This window comes from Calcarisporiella thermophila (assembly GCF_041956535.1).
Source record: "Calcarisporiella thermophila strain CBS 279.70 unplaced genomic scaffold VTP21scaffold_10, whole genome shotgun sequence".
Lineage (NCBI taxonomy): Eukaryota > Fungi > Calcarisporiellomycota > Calcarisporiellomycetes > Calcarisporiellales > Calcarisporiellaceae > Calcarisporiella > Calcarisporiella thermophila.
In genome coordinates, this window is record NW_027192200.1 from 213308 (window position 1) to 228037 (window position 14730).

At 43.8% G+C, this 14730-nt stretch overlaps 8 protein-coding genes and 2 non-coding genes across 10 annotated transcripts; 5 read left to right on the forward strand and 5 right to left on the reverse strand.

The window, feature by feature from the left end:
* Positions 1-75: 75 nt before the first annotated feature.
* Positions 76-442, forward strand: VTP21DRAFT_805 (uncharacterized protein; the record flags this gene model as incomplete). The annotated part of the gene is made up of 3 exons (XM_069398858.1): positions 76-93; positions 159-193; positions 265-442. The coding sequence occupies 3 exons, from the start codon at positions 76-78 to the stop codon at positions 440-442; spliced, it is 231 nt and encodes a 76-aa protein (XP_069251694.1).
* Positions 443-917: 475 nt separating this feature from the next.
* Positions 918-993, reverse strand: VTP21DRAFT_t143. Its single transcript has one exon. It is a non-coding gene; the product is annotated as a tRNA-OTHER (tRNA).
* An 84-nt stretch (positions 994-1077) lies between these two features.
* On the forward strand, positions 1078-1150 carry VTP21DRAFT_t138. Its single transcript has one exon. It is a non-coding gene; the product is annotated as a tRNA-Lys (tRNA).
* A 265-nt stretch (positions 1151-1415) lies between these two features.
* On the reverse strand, positions 1416-1799 carry VTP21DRAFT_806 (uncharacterized protein; the record flags this gene model as incomplete). Its single annotated transcript, XM_069398869.1, has 1 exon — positions 1416-1799. The coding sequence occupies one exon, from the start codon at positions 1797-1799 to the stop codon at positions 1416-1418; it is 384 nt and encodes a 127-aa protein (XP_069251695.1).
* A 588-nt stretch (positions 1800-2387) lies between these two features.
* On the reverse strand, positions 2388-3722 carry VTP21DRAFT_807 (uncharacterized protein; the record flags this gene model as incomplete). Its single annotated transcript, XM_069398880.1, has 1 exon — positions 2388-3722. One exon carries the CDS (start codon positions 3720-3722, stop codon positions 2388-2390), a length of 1335 nt encoding a protein of 444 aa, XP_069251696.1.
* A 31-nt stretch (positions 3723-3753) lies between these two features.
* VTP21DRAFT_808 (uncharacterized protein) lies at positions 3754-4360 on the reverse strand (the record flags this gene model as incomplete). The annotated part of the gene is made up of 3 exons (XM_069398891.1): positions 3754-3829; positions 3873-4014; positions 4357-4360. 3 exons carry the CDS (start codon positions 4358-4360, stop codon positions 3754-3756), a joined length of 222 nt encoding a protein of 73 aa, XP_069251697.1.
* Positions 4361-5733: 1373 nt separating this feature from the next.
* Positions 5734-7514, forward strand: VTP21DRAFT_809 (uncharacterized protein; the record flags this gene model as incomplete). Its single annotated transcript, XM_069398902.1, has 5 exons — positions 5734-5846; positions 5909-6396; positions 6468-6641; positions 6708-6896; positions 6967-7514. The coding sequence occupies 5 exons, from the start codon at positions 5734-5736 to the stop codon at positions 7512-7514; spliced, it is 1512 nt and encodes a 503-aa protein (XP_069251698.1).
* Positions 7515-8329: 815 nt separating this feature from the next.
* VTP21DRAFT_810 (uncharacterized protein) lies at positions 8330-10210 on the forward strand (the record flags this gene model as incomplete). Its single annotated transcript, XM_069398914.1, has 4 exons — positions 8330-8699; positions 8769-8958; positions 9078-9451; positions 9537-10210. 4 exons carry the CDS (start codon positions 8330-8332, stop codon positions 10208-10210), a joined length of 1608 nt encoding a protein of 535 aa, XP_069251699.1.
* Positions 10211-10655: 445 nt separating this feature from the next.
* Positions 10656-12171, reverse strand: VTP21DRAFT_811 (uncharacterized protein; the record flags this gene model as incomplete). The annotated part of the gene is made up of 7 exons (XM_069398925.1): positions 10656-10757; positions 10845-11026; positions 11104-11441; positions 11521-11594; positions 11667-11848; positions 11923-12045; positions 12111-12171. The coding sequence occupies 7 exons, from the start codon at positions 12169-12171 to the stop codon at positions 10656-10658; spliced, it is 1062 nt and encodes a 353-aa protein (XP_069251700.1).
* Positions 12172-13695: 1524 nt separating this feature from the next.
* On the forward strand, positions 13696-14555 carry VTP21DRAFT_812 (60S ribosomal protein uL2; the record flags this gene model as incomplete). The annotated part of the gene is made up of 2 exons (XM_069398936.1): positions 13696-13898; positions 13985-14555. 2 exons carry the CDS (start codon positions 13696-13698, stop codon positions 14553-14555), a joined length of 774 nt encoding a protein of 257 aa, XP_069251701.1.
* Positions 14556-14730: the final 175 nt, after the last annotated feature.

Genomic DNA, 14730 nt, shown 5'->3' on the forward strand with positions numbered 1-14730 from the left:
TCTCGATACCCGATGTAACGCCTCGAGAGACACAATTCGTCATACTTTCTTCTTATGTCCTGAACTCACACCGGTATGGCAATGGGCGGAGAGGTGCATTGTCACCATCACAGGCCCCCAGAATACTCCGGTGCTAACTGCTCGCAACCTTATACTAGGAGACCTCACGGAATCCTCGAGAACAGCGAGACACGTAGCCCAAATTACTTTTGACTCGGTGTTGTGGCAAATCCACCGAGATCGGATCTCCTTTCATTTCGAAAGCACCCGAGCCTCACCCGAAATAATCAACAACCGGGCCAAACTAGATATTGAGGAAGTGATAGGAGCCGAACTAATGCGAGCACGAAAAAACCGGCAAATCGAACAGTTTCGAAGAAGGTGGTGCAAGCTGGGTGCGGTTAGAGAAGGAGCGATCGGAGCGGCACTGATACTGGGATAATGCAATAACCCCTACCTTATCCCCTTCCTATCCTCTGCTTCCATCTGTTTACTCCCCACCCCATTTTTCATGTTATCCTTTGATATCCACAGTTAGTTGAGTTTCACCACTCCCTTACCTATTTGAGCTGAAATTTGATATGACCAACATAACCTTTCGATCTACGATATCACCCAAAACTTTAGCTTTGGCTTCCCTTTCACTTTATTGCTTATAATAATGTAACAATTGTATTTTAGAGTCTTCCTATACAATAAAGACTCGGCATTGATCAAAAAAAATATTGACCCATCTCGATTCTAAGCTCTCGACTGCGCAAAAATGAATTACTCTCGAGCCCTTCAACGTGGAATCAAACATCATGTACGTGAAACCAATGTAATCGTTGTACTTATCGTAAGGGCGATCTTTTTAATAATCAAGACTCAGCTTCTGATCAAGTGGATAGCAGTCACAAACTAAGAGTAAGTGCTGGTGGGGGAAGTGGGATTCGAACCCACGCCGTTCTCATCGGCATCCCAGGGATAGTCCACTACACTAACCCTCCCCCCATCGGGTATCGAGATGGGCCATTAATGTGACTACTTTTCTAATGATGAGATGAAATAGTGGCATCTTTATCCTTATAAAGCAAAGCCCGGTTAGCTCAATCGGTAGAGCGTGGGACTTTTAATCCCAAGGCTGTGGGTTCGACCCCCACATCGGGCGATATTTTTTCTCCTTAGCCTTCACGAAATTGGAAAAGAACACACTTCTTTGACCAATTTCACACCTTTTGATAATATGCTCTGCTCAAGATTAAAAGTTTTCATCACGATTAATAGGTTGGCTCTTGATAAGACCGGAATCTAACATGACACTCTCAAATTTGATAGATGTATATATAAGACCGGCTAAGTATCCATCTAGTTTCACAAGTGTATTTATCGAAAGGAGTCAAAGAATTATTAGGATTGGGACATATTAATCAAGTTCATTCAATTATGGCCTCGGCTTCGATTTCGACCAAATAGTCTTCACCTATCAATTTTCGCACCTCAACCATCGTGGCCACTGGATCCACCCCTCTGAACATATCTCCGTGGGCGCGACCAATCTCATCAGAATCCCTCGCTATATTGATAACATACATTCTGGTTCTGACCACGTGTGTTTTGGATGCCCCCAATTGCTTCAACGCCATCTCGATAATCCGTAATGCAGAGGCGGCTTGGTCATAAGCAGAAGAGGGATCAGGACAATCGTTAAGATTGGCAAGTGTACCAGCAATATGCACGACATTGCCTACACGAACGCCACGGGAATAGCTATACTTTTTCTCCCATGGAGTGTTGGTTGAGTGTTTACTGCGCGACATTGTTTCGAAATAGTGTGCAAATAACAGAGATGCAACAGGTCTTATTAACTTTTTTCACTTTACTTTGGTTAGCTGACTCAATATTGCACATGATAATGTAATATTTCTATAACATTTTCTGGGATTTAATTTTTGGGGGGCATTATTGTGTCCATTCTGGCTAGCTTAAATAGATAAATCGTGCTGCCTCACTCTTTGCAATATGATAATGTGTTTAGGAAAATCTAATGCTTTTAATAAAGTGGTGTTAAATGTTTTTTTCAAGTTATAGAAAAATAATCCTGTTAATCTCTACCTGATCGTCCATGACAAAAGGTTCATTATCGACGTAATTAGAATAATTTGTCCAATACGATAAGAAAAGAACTTAGAAGTGCATAATGCTCCGTAGACTTCATCTGCCGACGTTAGGAGATATTTCAATAAGTGTTGTTGGCAATTTTAACAGAAGAAAAAAGATATATACTTTATTCAATACTACTAAAACATGAAATACTAAGAAATTGTATGTTTCGAAATTTTATCATAGCAAATAAAGGCTAACGATGATTTTTTTTTTGGAAGAATGAAAGAAAAAATTATAAGAGATCAGGCTACGGAGGCCGTAACCTTCACTCCGTTCTCAACAAACACCGGAATGCCAACCCTATGCGCCTTGTAGGCACGCACTTCATTCAGAAATTCCGTGAACAAGTACTCCGTATCCTGTGGACCACCTTTGGCCTCTGGGTGGAATTGAACGGATCTCACGGGGCGGGATGTGTGTCGGATTCCCTCGTTTGATCCGTCATTTGCGTTAACAAAGTATTTTTCCCACCCAGCAGGCATCTGGTCGTCACGGAGCGCATACCCATGGTTTTGCGAAGTGATCACACACCTTCCGGTCGTGAGGTCAATGGCAGGCTGGTTATGCCCCCTATTGCCGAAACGAAGCTTGTACACATCCAAGCCTGCAGCCATGCCCAACAGAAGGTTGCCCATACATATCCCGAAAACAGGCCGATCGTAAAACTCAAGTGTTTGGCGCAGATGTTGCACCGTATCCACACACTTGGTTGGATCACCAGGGCCATTAGAGATAAAGACACCGTCATATTCATCCGCAATCTTGGAAACATCGTAGTTCCAAGGGAGAAGGGTGACGGCAGCGCCACGCCCAACTAGGCATCGGAGAATGTTCTGTTTGATGCCACAGTCGATGACAGCGATGCGCACGTCACCCTTTGGATTGTATTCGACGGGTTCGCGTACGGACACTTCCGCAACAAGGTTGCGCTCATTCGGGTTAGGAAAAGTCTCGATATTCTCGTTGATTGCCTTTTCGCCTACAGAGAGATGGGCTAGTGTAGACCCTTGCTCGCGCAGCAAATGGACAATAGCTCGCGTGTCAACGCCACTGATTGCAGGAACACCATACCTCGCACACCATTCTCCTAGAGATTCAACAGCGGTCCAGTGCGAGTAATGAGTGGCATAGTCGTTCACGATAATGCCTTGTACTTGGATCTTTTCGGACTCGAAGTATCGCAAGAGTCCGAACTCGTCACGAGTGGATCCAGGTACTCCATAGTTCCCAATCAATGGCTGGGTGAACACGAGGATCTGGCCGCGATAAGAGGGATCAGTCATAGACTCAGGATAGCCTACAAGCGACGTTGTAAAGACCGCCTCTCCAAAAGTTGAATTAGGAGCACCGAAAGACTCGCCGTGAAAGATTTGCCCAGTCTTGAGTTTTAAACAGGCGGGCCCAGATTGGGGCTGAACGGTAGAAGCTGAAGGAGCAGAGGGCTTTTGGCTAATGGAGATAGGGGAGTCAGTCACAGTGGCAAGGCCTCGTGTGAGAGTGCTGAGTGGTTTTATGGCGGCAGAGCGCAGTGACCCGCGGCAGGCGAAGAGAGTTCGAGAAGCAATAGGGGATAGCATTTTCCAGTGTTTGTGAGATAGTTAAAAATAATTAAAAGGTGAATTGTGTTGAATTAAAGCAGTAGTTTTCGGGTTCTATGTTTAGAAGTTGCTTAGGGATTTCCAGACTAGGGGGGGGGGAAATTACGATGTTAATGCTTTTGTTATAACTATGGACATAAGGGGGGGGGGGGCTTACTTTGGTCGGCAATATAGTCAGAGGCGTTCTTCTCTTGTGTATGACGGTACATGTGGATACTAGCCGAAGAAAAGGCTCGAGTGGAGTTTCTGGTTTTCAGTAATAGCAGGAGTTCTTCTCAAGTCAAATTCAGACCAAGAGAAAGAACGGTGCGGAAGCGATAATAAATAGGAAACAGAGGGTAAAGATAAGAAGTGAAGAGAAATTCGCCTCACCAGGTGGATTTTATATTGGGGAAAATGCCCCCGAGAAAAATTTGATAAGAAATTATTGCTCATCGCCATATAGAGCCAATGGGAATCGAGCGCCCATTTTTATTTTCATTGGGTGCTCTCCACCTGCATGAATCAACAAGATTTTGAATCTCAAGTCATATTCTGTGGCCTTATCCCACCTATCCTGGTTCCCGTCACAATCCATTGGCCACATATGTTAGAGTAACTTTTCCCAACCCACTCATTCCGTACGGATGCCTGATAATTAGGGAATGCAGGTATGCCTTCCAGAGAATATGATATAGAGAGCCACTTATCATTCCACGGTTACCCAATACTCGTTAGAATCATGCATGGATTCATGGATAGGAAAATCATTGCGAAGCACTGGTGCATCTACAGAACAGCTTCAAGTCGTACTTGCAGCATATCATAGAGTATTGTATACAACCTAGGTGAATGTGAAAGACAAAACGTAAATGGATGGTCCAGTACATTTCATGGGCCTAATTGGTATCTCCGGCGGGCTTTATTCTCGCTTGTTCCCATCTCAGAAGTTTGCGAAAATTCCTGTATCTAAATGACATGGCTTCTACACCAGTCAATTCATTCGCACTCAGAATAAAAACCGTCCCAAAAGGTGCTTTCAGCCAGTTTATGTGCGAAAATTGTATTTGTCAACTGGTAACCTAGCCTCAAGTAGTAATGACGCCGTTTCCTCGATTCGCCTCGATCATGCACTTTCTCGGAAGTAGGATGAATAGCCCTGATTCGTTATTTGAATTACTACAAAGCTAGGAGGTATTGCATGCTTCAACTAAGATAACTATTAATATGTACCTGCTTGCCTAGTAGAAGAGAGAGAGAGTGGCGCTCAAATCTTGGATCAACCTTTTACTTATTCTTCTGCTATATTATATGACGGCTAGCGGATTAACACATCAGGGCATATAAATATATCGATGGGGAAAAAAATAGTCTTTATGGTTAATCGCAAGGCAACTAGATCGACAAAAAAATTCAATTAGCCCTGTTATCATGTAAACTCTAACAAATATTTAATCGTTCTATCGAAAATACAGGGATTGATTCCTCTTGAACTGACTATATTTAGTTAGTCTATTTATTTATGTATTAGATTCAATCATATTCCCTGCAGTTTGCTTGTGATTATACACTCTAGAATAGTTGCGCTAAGCCGCATAGATTAACTAAACTCTAATATTTTCACGACAATTATGAACCTCTTAGTAAGCGAGGCTTTTGAACCTTCAGTTCATATACTTATCCAACCTCGCATTATTATTGAGAAGCAATGCGGCTGTCCCCCCCAAGCAGAGTTATAAATATATTGAAGCCTATCGATGCATACGCCAACTTCCCTGCGCTCTCCCCTCCATCTAGACTTCTCCATCCACCAATGGGCGAAGAAGTCTCCACCCCACAGCCTTCTCTTGACTAAATTAATTTAGGTTCCTCTGAAAAAGCCTCCCGATTAGAAACAAAAGTAGACTGTGGCTTCGGGAGATGGCACTTGTGGAGCGCCTCATTTGTAAAATGATGGAGAGGGATAACTTATTCTCTCTAAGCAAAATCATCTCCTGATGCTGATATTATAATGTTCAATCGACATTTCCTTATATCAATAGTTATTTTTGTCCAACTCTCTTTTTCATCGGCGGCGGCTCCCGCTGCAAAAGTGTCTTTCGGGCATACCGTCATTGGAAACAAGTTGAGTGGCAAAAGTTTAGCAAAGGGTTGCAAGCTGACGTTTGTTCTATCTAATTCTTTAGTCTCTACATCTATGGTGGCACTGTCATTCAAAATGGCCAGCCCGTTACATCAAAAGAGTACGCGGTTCTTGATCTTTCAACTTCATGGGATACTTCCTCTCCATCTTGGGTACGAGTAGTCCAAGCGAATGGGCCCACTGCTGTCGCCGATAATCTGTTGATTCCGGCTAGTGATGGCTTCATCACTTTTGGCGGACGCCTCCAAAATGGGTCTCCAACCGACCCGAATACTGTATTCCAATTGCGCACATCTGATAATAGTTGGTCACAACCTGATTACCCCGGTCCAAGTAGAAGAGGACTATCAGCTTCCGTGACCGAAAAGAACGGGGTAAGCTGGGTCTTTGGGGGAAGAACAACTTTTGACCCGCCAGTGTGGCAGACTCTAGGCGACATGTATCGATTTGACGGCTCAAAACTTGAGTGGAGACAAGTATATCCTGCTCACGGCAGCAGTTTGAATCCAACTGGGTTGGTTGGACATACTGGTAGGCAATCAGCCCTGCACAAAAGCGTTCTCTCTTCATTCCTGATACCCTTCAATTCTTTGTGAATATAGCTTCTCTAATTGGAAACAAGATGGTCATTCTTGGTGGACTACTAAGTTCGAGTTCAGTACTCATGAACCAACTCAGCGGCGCATGGATTTTCAACACGGAAACAAATGTATGGACAGCTCAACCCTTAGGAGGGAATGCTCCACCTCCTCGCTGGCTCCACTGTGCAGCTGTTAGTAAGTGTTCTCATCCGGAGTACAAATAGAAGGGCAGTTAAATAATTCTATTTCTCTTGTACACAGCTCTTGACGACCAAATATTCTTATTTGGAGGCGGTGATGGAGTTAACAATCTTTACGGAGATTTCTGGCTTCTAAATACAACGAGCTGGGTGTGGCGACAAATAACGCCTACCGGCGGCGTCACTCCGCCCACCGCTCGCTCCAGGCACGCTTGCGAGAGATCAGGTAGCTCAATCCTGATTTTATTCGGTAAGAATACTGAATTTTCGCTCGTGCAGGATATATCTTTTCACCTAACGACTCATGGCATTCTCCCCAGGTGCTTTGGATTCCAACGGGATCAATCTAGATAACTCTTTGTATGTGTATGATCCACAGTCGAACCAATTCACCTCACGCTACACGCCCAATCAACTGGACACAAATTACCAGCCGTCAGGATCTAGCTCCCTTTCTATTGGGGCTATCGTTGGCATTGTTGTCGGTTGTGTTGTATTCGGTCTTGCTGTAATCTGCATTGCAGTATTCCTTATTAGACGGAAGCGTCGCCAACAAAAGCGCGAGAGCGTCATATCTGCTATGAAGCCGCCAATTAAAAATAATAACGGGGTCTCGGCACCTGGTTACACTTCTTCAAATCCTTCTCCGCACGCAGTAAGACATGTTAGCCTCCCTGCCACTACCTCTCCTCCAATGGTTTATTATACAACTACAATGGACACAAGATTTTCTCTGCCTCCGTATTCCGTAGGTTCAAATCATCACATGGCTCCGATTGCGGCTTCCACTACAAGTTCAAGTGTGCAAGCGGCTGGGATAAAGCCTGATGAGATAGAGACAGAGGCCAAGCCCAACGCATACGATTAGGGTTTTGATATTTTTAAATATAAACCGATTATATGTTGGGTCTTGCTTTCTATTGCTTGTCTCTGATTTTTTGATTTATTTTTGTATTATAATTTCCATTTTTTCTGCAGCTTATTCTTCTGTATACCATTTATTCGTCAATCCAACATAACCTTTACTTTGACTTTATTCATGATCGAATAGTGTTGTTGAATTTCGTAATAGTATTCAATTTCTTCGGCGTTGGTATATAGGGCAGAGGTGATATATGAAATTAGGAGGGGATATTATATCTTTAAGTTTGGGCTTGGCATCTTTAATGGACGACAAGATCAGATGATTACTCAAGGCTCAGCGCGTTTCAAGGTGATAGAGCGAATATAGCCTTAATATCATCGCGTGTCATTGATTAGGCAATCGAGGCAATTAGGCCCATCGGGTTCGTAATCCCTTCAGCCGTTTCTCAAAAAAATCTCATTTGATCTACCGGTGGCGGTTTTATCCAAAACAATATTTAAACAAGTCCATTTTTAGATGAGGAGGGGGCTTAAACTTTGTCGCAGTTTTGGGAGTTTTCTCTGGGGCTGGGTGGCAAAATTGTTCGCAAAATAATATTGGCAGTTGAAATATGTGGCGGGCAGGAAAGCCATTATTTTTATGAAATAAAACGCTACTTATTATTTTCTTGTTTCATAGCGCACTTTCGATAATTTCTATATTTTTCTCTCCGGTCACTTCTATTGTCAGACAGTGCTCAATTGATAATCTTAAAATTTCAGTTTGATTTGCTACTGATTGCCTTTTGATTGCCTGTGCAAAAAGGTGATGTAAAAAAAATGAAGTTCTCCTATGTCATCATCGTCATCATCGCGTTGACCTCCTGTGCTCTCGCATATACACCTTCACCAAAGCGTGCTTTTGGCCAGATAGTATTAGGCAATAAGTTGATACTCTACGGAGGTGCTACGATTGATCAGACTGGGTCCAATGTGCCAACCAATGAATTTGCGGTCCTTGATCTCTCAAAATCTTGGGATGCTCGGAATCCCGCCTGGTTACCCGGATCTGGCAATGTAGATTCGGTTCTCCCAGTTGCAGGAAATGTTCTTTTGCCTGCTGGAAACAAAGGCGATGAGTATATGGTCACATTTGGTGGCCAAGTGCCATCGAGCATGCCACAGAACGATCCGAATACCGTCTATAAATGTAAGCTATCCGACAATTCTTGGTCGCAGCCTTCCGGCATTACTCCTTCAAGGAGAAGCTTTCACACAGCTGTATACGACAAGAATATGACGAGTTGGATATATGGAGGGCAGGTGGATAGTTCGGGCTCGAATCCTCAACCACTTGACGAACTCTATCGATTCGATGGGAGAACATACAACTGGGAGCAAATAAAAGTGCCGGCAGGAAGCATGTACCCAGGGCCGGCGACCGGACATACAGCTTCCTTAATATCAGGGTAAGCAAGTATGGATACGCCTGCATGCTATTATTTTCTTCTTGAGCTATTTTTATTATTTCTAAACATTCAATCATTTTTTTCTAAGTCCTACTTGTTTTTTGTTCTAATTTGTTTAGAAAAATGGTGGTGCTGGGAGGATCGAATGGCGTTAGCTTACGACCCATGAATGTTGCTCATATTTTCGATACTGCTAAGCGAATTTGGACGATCCAGTCTCTCACCGGCGCTACCCCTCCCCCCCGCCTATTTCATGGCTCTACCATCACTCAATTCAACGATATATTTATATGCGGAGGCCGTAACGATACCAATCAACTCTATGGAGATGCCTGGCTACTCAATACCACGAGTTGGAGCTGGATTGAGCTCACCCCAGGGCAGGAAACGGGGGCTCCACTTCCAACCCCCAGAATGCAACATCAGTGTGCAAGGTCTGGCTCCAATGTGATGATCATGTTTGGGTCGACAGATCCTAGTGGGAACCAGACTGGTAGGTCTAGTAGAGGCGCTTCTATGTCTCCCGAACACTAAAGAACTCTATTTTCCTGGCTCTATATTGATTGCTATGAATTTAGATAACGGAATCTTTGTTTACGACACTCTGACTGGGAAATTCGCGAACAAATACGAGCCACATCTGCTTGAAACCAATTACGATTTGCCAACCGATGGTTCCCCCGAGTCTAATACTATTTCACAGAATGTTCTCTCGCAAGGTGCCATTATTGGAATCGTACTTGGGAGTGTCTCCATTGTTTCCCTAACTGCCTTAATTGGCCTGCTGCTGGTACTAAGGCATAAGAAGCAGCAGCGGCTAGTGACTCAAAATGCCACCCCAATCGAAGGCGATATCCCTGACGACAAATATGATAGTGACTTGGCGCGCACCCGGCCCTCGACGGGCTACGGCCCTCCGTCGATGCTTGTATCGGGGTACTATCCTGCACAGCACCAAGATCCCCGTATGAGTGGACCGCCTCCTCTGGTTATGCAGTATGCTTCTCCACCTCAAGGCTACATAAATCCGGGAATGGATCCCAGCTTGCTCAATGGTGGAGCCGCTGTGCCGAATGCTTGGCCCGTAATCACCTCCTCTGGCGCAGGGCAGCCAATGGTTGTTCCGATGCAGGTGCCTGTTTCCCAGGCAGAGATGCTTCATCCACAGGGCGTAATAAGCAACAATTCTTCCCCAGGGTCTGCTACCTTGCAAACAGCGACGAGGACAGAGCAAACACCAAATACACAGTAGGGCAATACACCACATGTACGACTACAGATTTAATATACATGGCAACTCTGTAGCACGTAAATCTATGGCCATGCCATCTCTTCCAGTTTTCCTAGCCTCATTTATCACTTTTTTAACCGGATATTAGCGAGTTATATAAGACTTATTTATCCATTTATCATTCTTTTTCTAATATCTCCTGATTCAACTATCATATTATGCCACCCTTCTACTTCACATTTCATGCTAGCATGAAAGTGCACGAACTGTACTTTCATTTTTTTTTTTAATTAGCAATAAACCACTGGAATTCAAATGTGAGCCATAGATGGCATATTATTAAAGCAAATTTCAAACCGAATTTTTGAACATAAGCATATTACACTCTTAAAGACAAATACAAGGACCGACAAAGGTAGACTGATTTCTCTTAATAGTATCCCAGAGAGCCTATCCAGCTTCCCCGTTACTCTTCCTTGTGGTACGACAAGGACGCAAATCTGCCATTATGAACAATCAAATCCTCGGGTTTAATTGGTTCTTTTGCAAAGAAGCGCTGTAAAATGTCCTACGAAGAGGGGAAAAAACAAGAGTATTATGCTCAAATTCTGAATTAATTGGACTCTTCGTCCAATTATTAAGCATCTATCCTCACCTTGACTCCGTCGGCATATCGCTTTTGGGCGTCGAGCGTGGTTCCGGAATAGTGGGGAACCATGGCGTTTCTGGGCAGCTGGCGCCATGGATGGTCGCGTGGAGCGGGTTGGGGGTACCAAACATCACCTCCATAAGCACGAACAGTTCCATTATTGACCGCTTCTACCAAAGCGTCGCGATCTAACATCATGTTTCATTGTGATAATATGCTATTAGAACGCAGGAGAATCAAGCAAGATAAACTAGGATATATATACCAACAATAGCACCCCTTGCAGTGTTAACCAGATAGGAGCCCTTCTTCATGCGTGCAAACACTTGATGGTTGAACAATCCTCGAGTCTTGTTGGTTAGAGGGCAGTTAATAGTCACCACGTCACATTGTTCTACGAGCTCCTCGAGGCTATGGCAGCGCCGAGCACCAAGTGCTTTCTCAACTTCGGGCTTAAGTGGCTGATAGTCGAAGTAGAGCAGTTCTTTGCAGTTGAAGGGTTTCAGTCGCTCCAAAACACGGGAGCCAATGCGTCCGGCGCCGACCGTGCCAACTACCTTATTTTCGATATCAAACGAATCAACTGCAGCTTCAGCAACGTTCCTATGTAGTTATTGTTGGTTTTCATTAGGTATAAGGCAAGAGAAAAAGGGAAGAGATTGAAAAGGATAGGAGGGGTTACCAGTCGCCTCGAAGAATTTGATCGTGGGCAGGCACAAAATTACGGACCATCAACAAAATGGTCATCACAACATGCTAGACGTATGATATAGTAAGTCAAATCTTTAGGTAAAGTGTATCTCTACTTGGAAAATGATGAAATAGTACCTCTGCAACGCTCACTACATTAGATCCCGTCACCTCCGCCACGGTTAATCCCGCTTCGATAGCAGCATTCAAGTCGACATGGTCACTCCCGACCCCGGCCGTGATGCACAGTTTCAGATTCTTGGCATTGGCAATACGCTCCTTGGAAATGTATCCGGGATGGAATGGAGTTGTTATCAGGACTGGAATAATAATAATGGTTCACCATAAGCTGATGCAGCATTCATTGATACGGAGAAATCAATGATAGACATACCATCCGTGTCAGGAAGCTCTTTATCCATCACGTTACCAGGACCTTCCTTACTGGAGGTAACCACAAAAGTATGTCCCTGGGATTCGAGCCACTCACGTAGACCAAGTTCATTCTCGACGCAGCCTATAGCGATGGTTTCATAATATGAGAAGAGATACAGACCGTAGGGGATCGCTACAAATCCATACCCAACAAACGCTTCTCCTTTGCGTACTCTTTGCCTTCGTAAAGAACTGCGAGGATTTTCATATCGGTTGAATAGTCGGTTCAAGAATTGAAATCGAGGAAAATAAAGGGTAAGGGGAGGGTGAGAAAAGATGTGAGGGTGAACTTGTCGAGGCGAGAATTTATGCTCTCTATCGTGAGAACATGCTCGCTTTGTGCTCCCCTGCAGCCACTCAAGAGTAGAATTCTTTTAATAGACCATTTTGAAATAGGGCGAAAAGGTTCAAAACTCAATATCGGATTTATATTTTGGCTCCAATTTTTGTATTTAATAACGCATTAGAAATGAAGGCGCTGCTAAATTGCAGTGTGAGAATTCCCAAGGCAAAAAAATAAAACCCAAGAGAATGCACAGACCCCCAATTTGGAATACAAATTACAATTGGCAGTCACGCGCCCCTTTGAAAATATATTCCAATGGTATGCAGCAGAGTAGAGTTCCGTTAGATTATCAAAATACATGCTCAGTATTTCCCTTTTTAAAGCGGGAGGATGGACTATACGCCAGTATTGACTCCCCGCTTACTCCCACAATATGCACACTATGATTTGGAGCTATATCCCAATTACTATTGTAACTAATGTAGTATTGTAACTAGAGATATGACGTAGAGTATGTGGAAATGGTTGTTGCCATGCTGTGAAATGCTGTCGCTCTAAGAGTTAATACATAAAAGCATTGTCATGAGATGGATTCGGTCCCAGAGATTTCAACTATTAAGTATCAAACGGAAAGCAATTTTCCACCTATTTTCAATCCTAGTTAGTCTATAATTAAAGACTGGCTCTTGTTTTAGATGGGTTTTGAGATTAATAGTTTTTAAAGTTTTAAATGCCTCCTAGGAATAATGTATTCTTTGTCTCTTGCTAGGTGTCCGAATAATAAGTGTCATTTTTCGAGATAATTCTAAGCACCTAGGATAATAATTTATACTCTAGTCTCTTGGCATAAATAGTTAATTTTTTCCAACGGTATGCACTCTACTGTATTGATACTGTAAAATGGATGTTATTTTTAAATCATTGCTAAACGTAGCAATACGGATGAGTTCCTTTATTATTCGCTGTAAGCAAAGTTTATCGGAAGGTAGATCTAGCAATTGTTAACCATATAATAGTTGTAAAGGCCTGGCAAAGATTTAGGATGTAGTAGGGAAAGGGCATATATTCATCTTGGCATCAAGTTTAACTCATCCCATCTTATAAATCATTCATAGGTTCTTAAAGCAAATGTGACTACTCTCGGATCACTGGTGACGTAATAAAGTGATATCATCAATTCACACCTATGGATTTTTCTGTTAACTTTTGGTGCCTTTTTCTTTTTACTTACAAAGCACATCCTCGACGAAGGCTACTCGGGGCGCTAATTCATCTCTATTTTTCGAAAAAGTAGTTTAGAAAAGACATTAGGTAAATGCTCGATGAGAGACGGATGGATAGATAAATGGATGGATGGACCCATTATGTTGGGGTTAATTCTCGTCAATGCAATCCTTTTAATTATAATCTTCATCCGCTGATCGTACCATTTTCCTTGACTAGATCATGGGTCGCGTCATCAGGGCTCAAAGAAAGGGTGCAGGTGGCATCTTCAAGTCGCACACTGCTGGTCGCAAGGGTGCTGCCAAGTTCCGTAACTTGGATTTCGCAGAGCGCAAGGGATACATCCGTGGTATTGTGAAGGAGATTGTCCATGATCCCGGACGTGGTGCTCCCCTCGCCAAGGTGGTGTTCCGTGATCCTTATCGGTAAGGAATCTGGCCAAGATGATTTTCATCAATGGATGGGGGGGTTAGGGATCTTGGTGATTGAATAATGTTATCTTTTATTTTAGGTACAAGCTCCGCACTGAGACTTTCGTTGCTACCGAGGGTCTCCACACCGGCCAATTCGTCTACTGCGGTAAGAAGGCTGCTCTCACTGTCGGAAACGTTTTGCCCGTCTCTGCCATGCCTGAGGGTACCATCGTCTCCAATGTTGAGGAGAAGACTGGTGACCGCGGAGCAATTGCCCGCTGCTCCGGCAACTACGCCACCATCATCGGCCACAACCCCGAGACGAACAAGACGCGCGTGAAGCTTCCGTCCGGCGCAAAGAAGGTGATCAGTGGCGATGCTCGTGCCATGATCGGTATCGTTGCTGGTGGTGGCAGAATCGACAAGCCGTTGTTGAAGGCTGGTCGCGCTTACCACAAGTACCGCGTGAAGAGGAACGCATGGCCCAAGACCCGTGGTGTGGCCATGAATCCTGTCGACCATCCTCACGGTGGTGGTAACCATCAGCACATTGGTCACGCCTCAACCGTGTCCCGCTTTGCTCCTCCTGGTCAAAAGGTGGGTTTGGTTGCTGCCCGTCGCACTGGTTTGCTCCGTGGTACCAAGAAGACCACCAACAAGGATCAATAAACGTCTATCTCCTTGTTCGCTCTCCTTTCCCGCCTCCCCTTGTTCATTTCCTTCGATTTTTTCCCCTAAAAATAAAAATGGGAATTTTTTTATTTTTTCAAAAGTGTGGGAGTGTCTCCGATTTTTTGAAGACCCTCAAAACCACCATACCTTATTCTTGAATGACAGAGTGGGC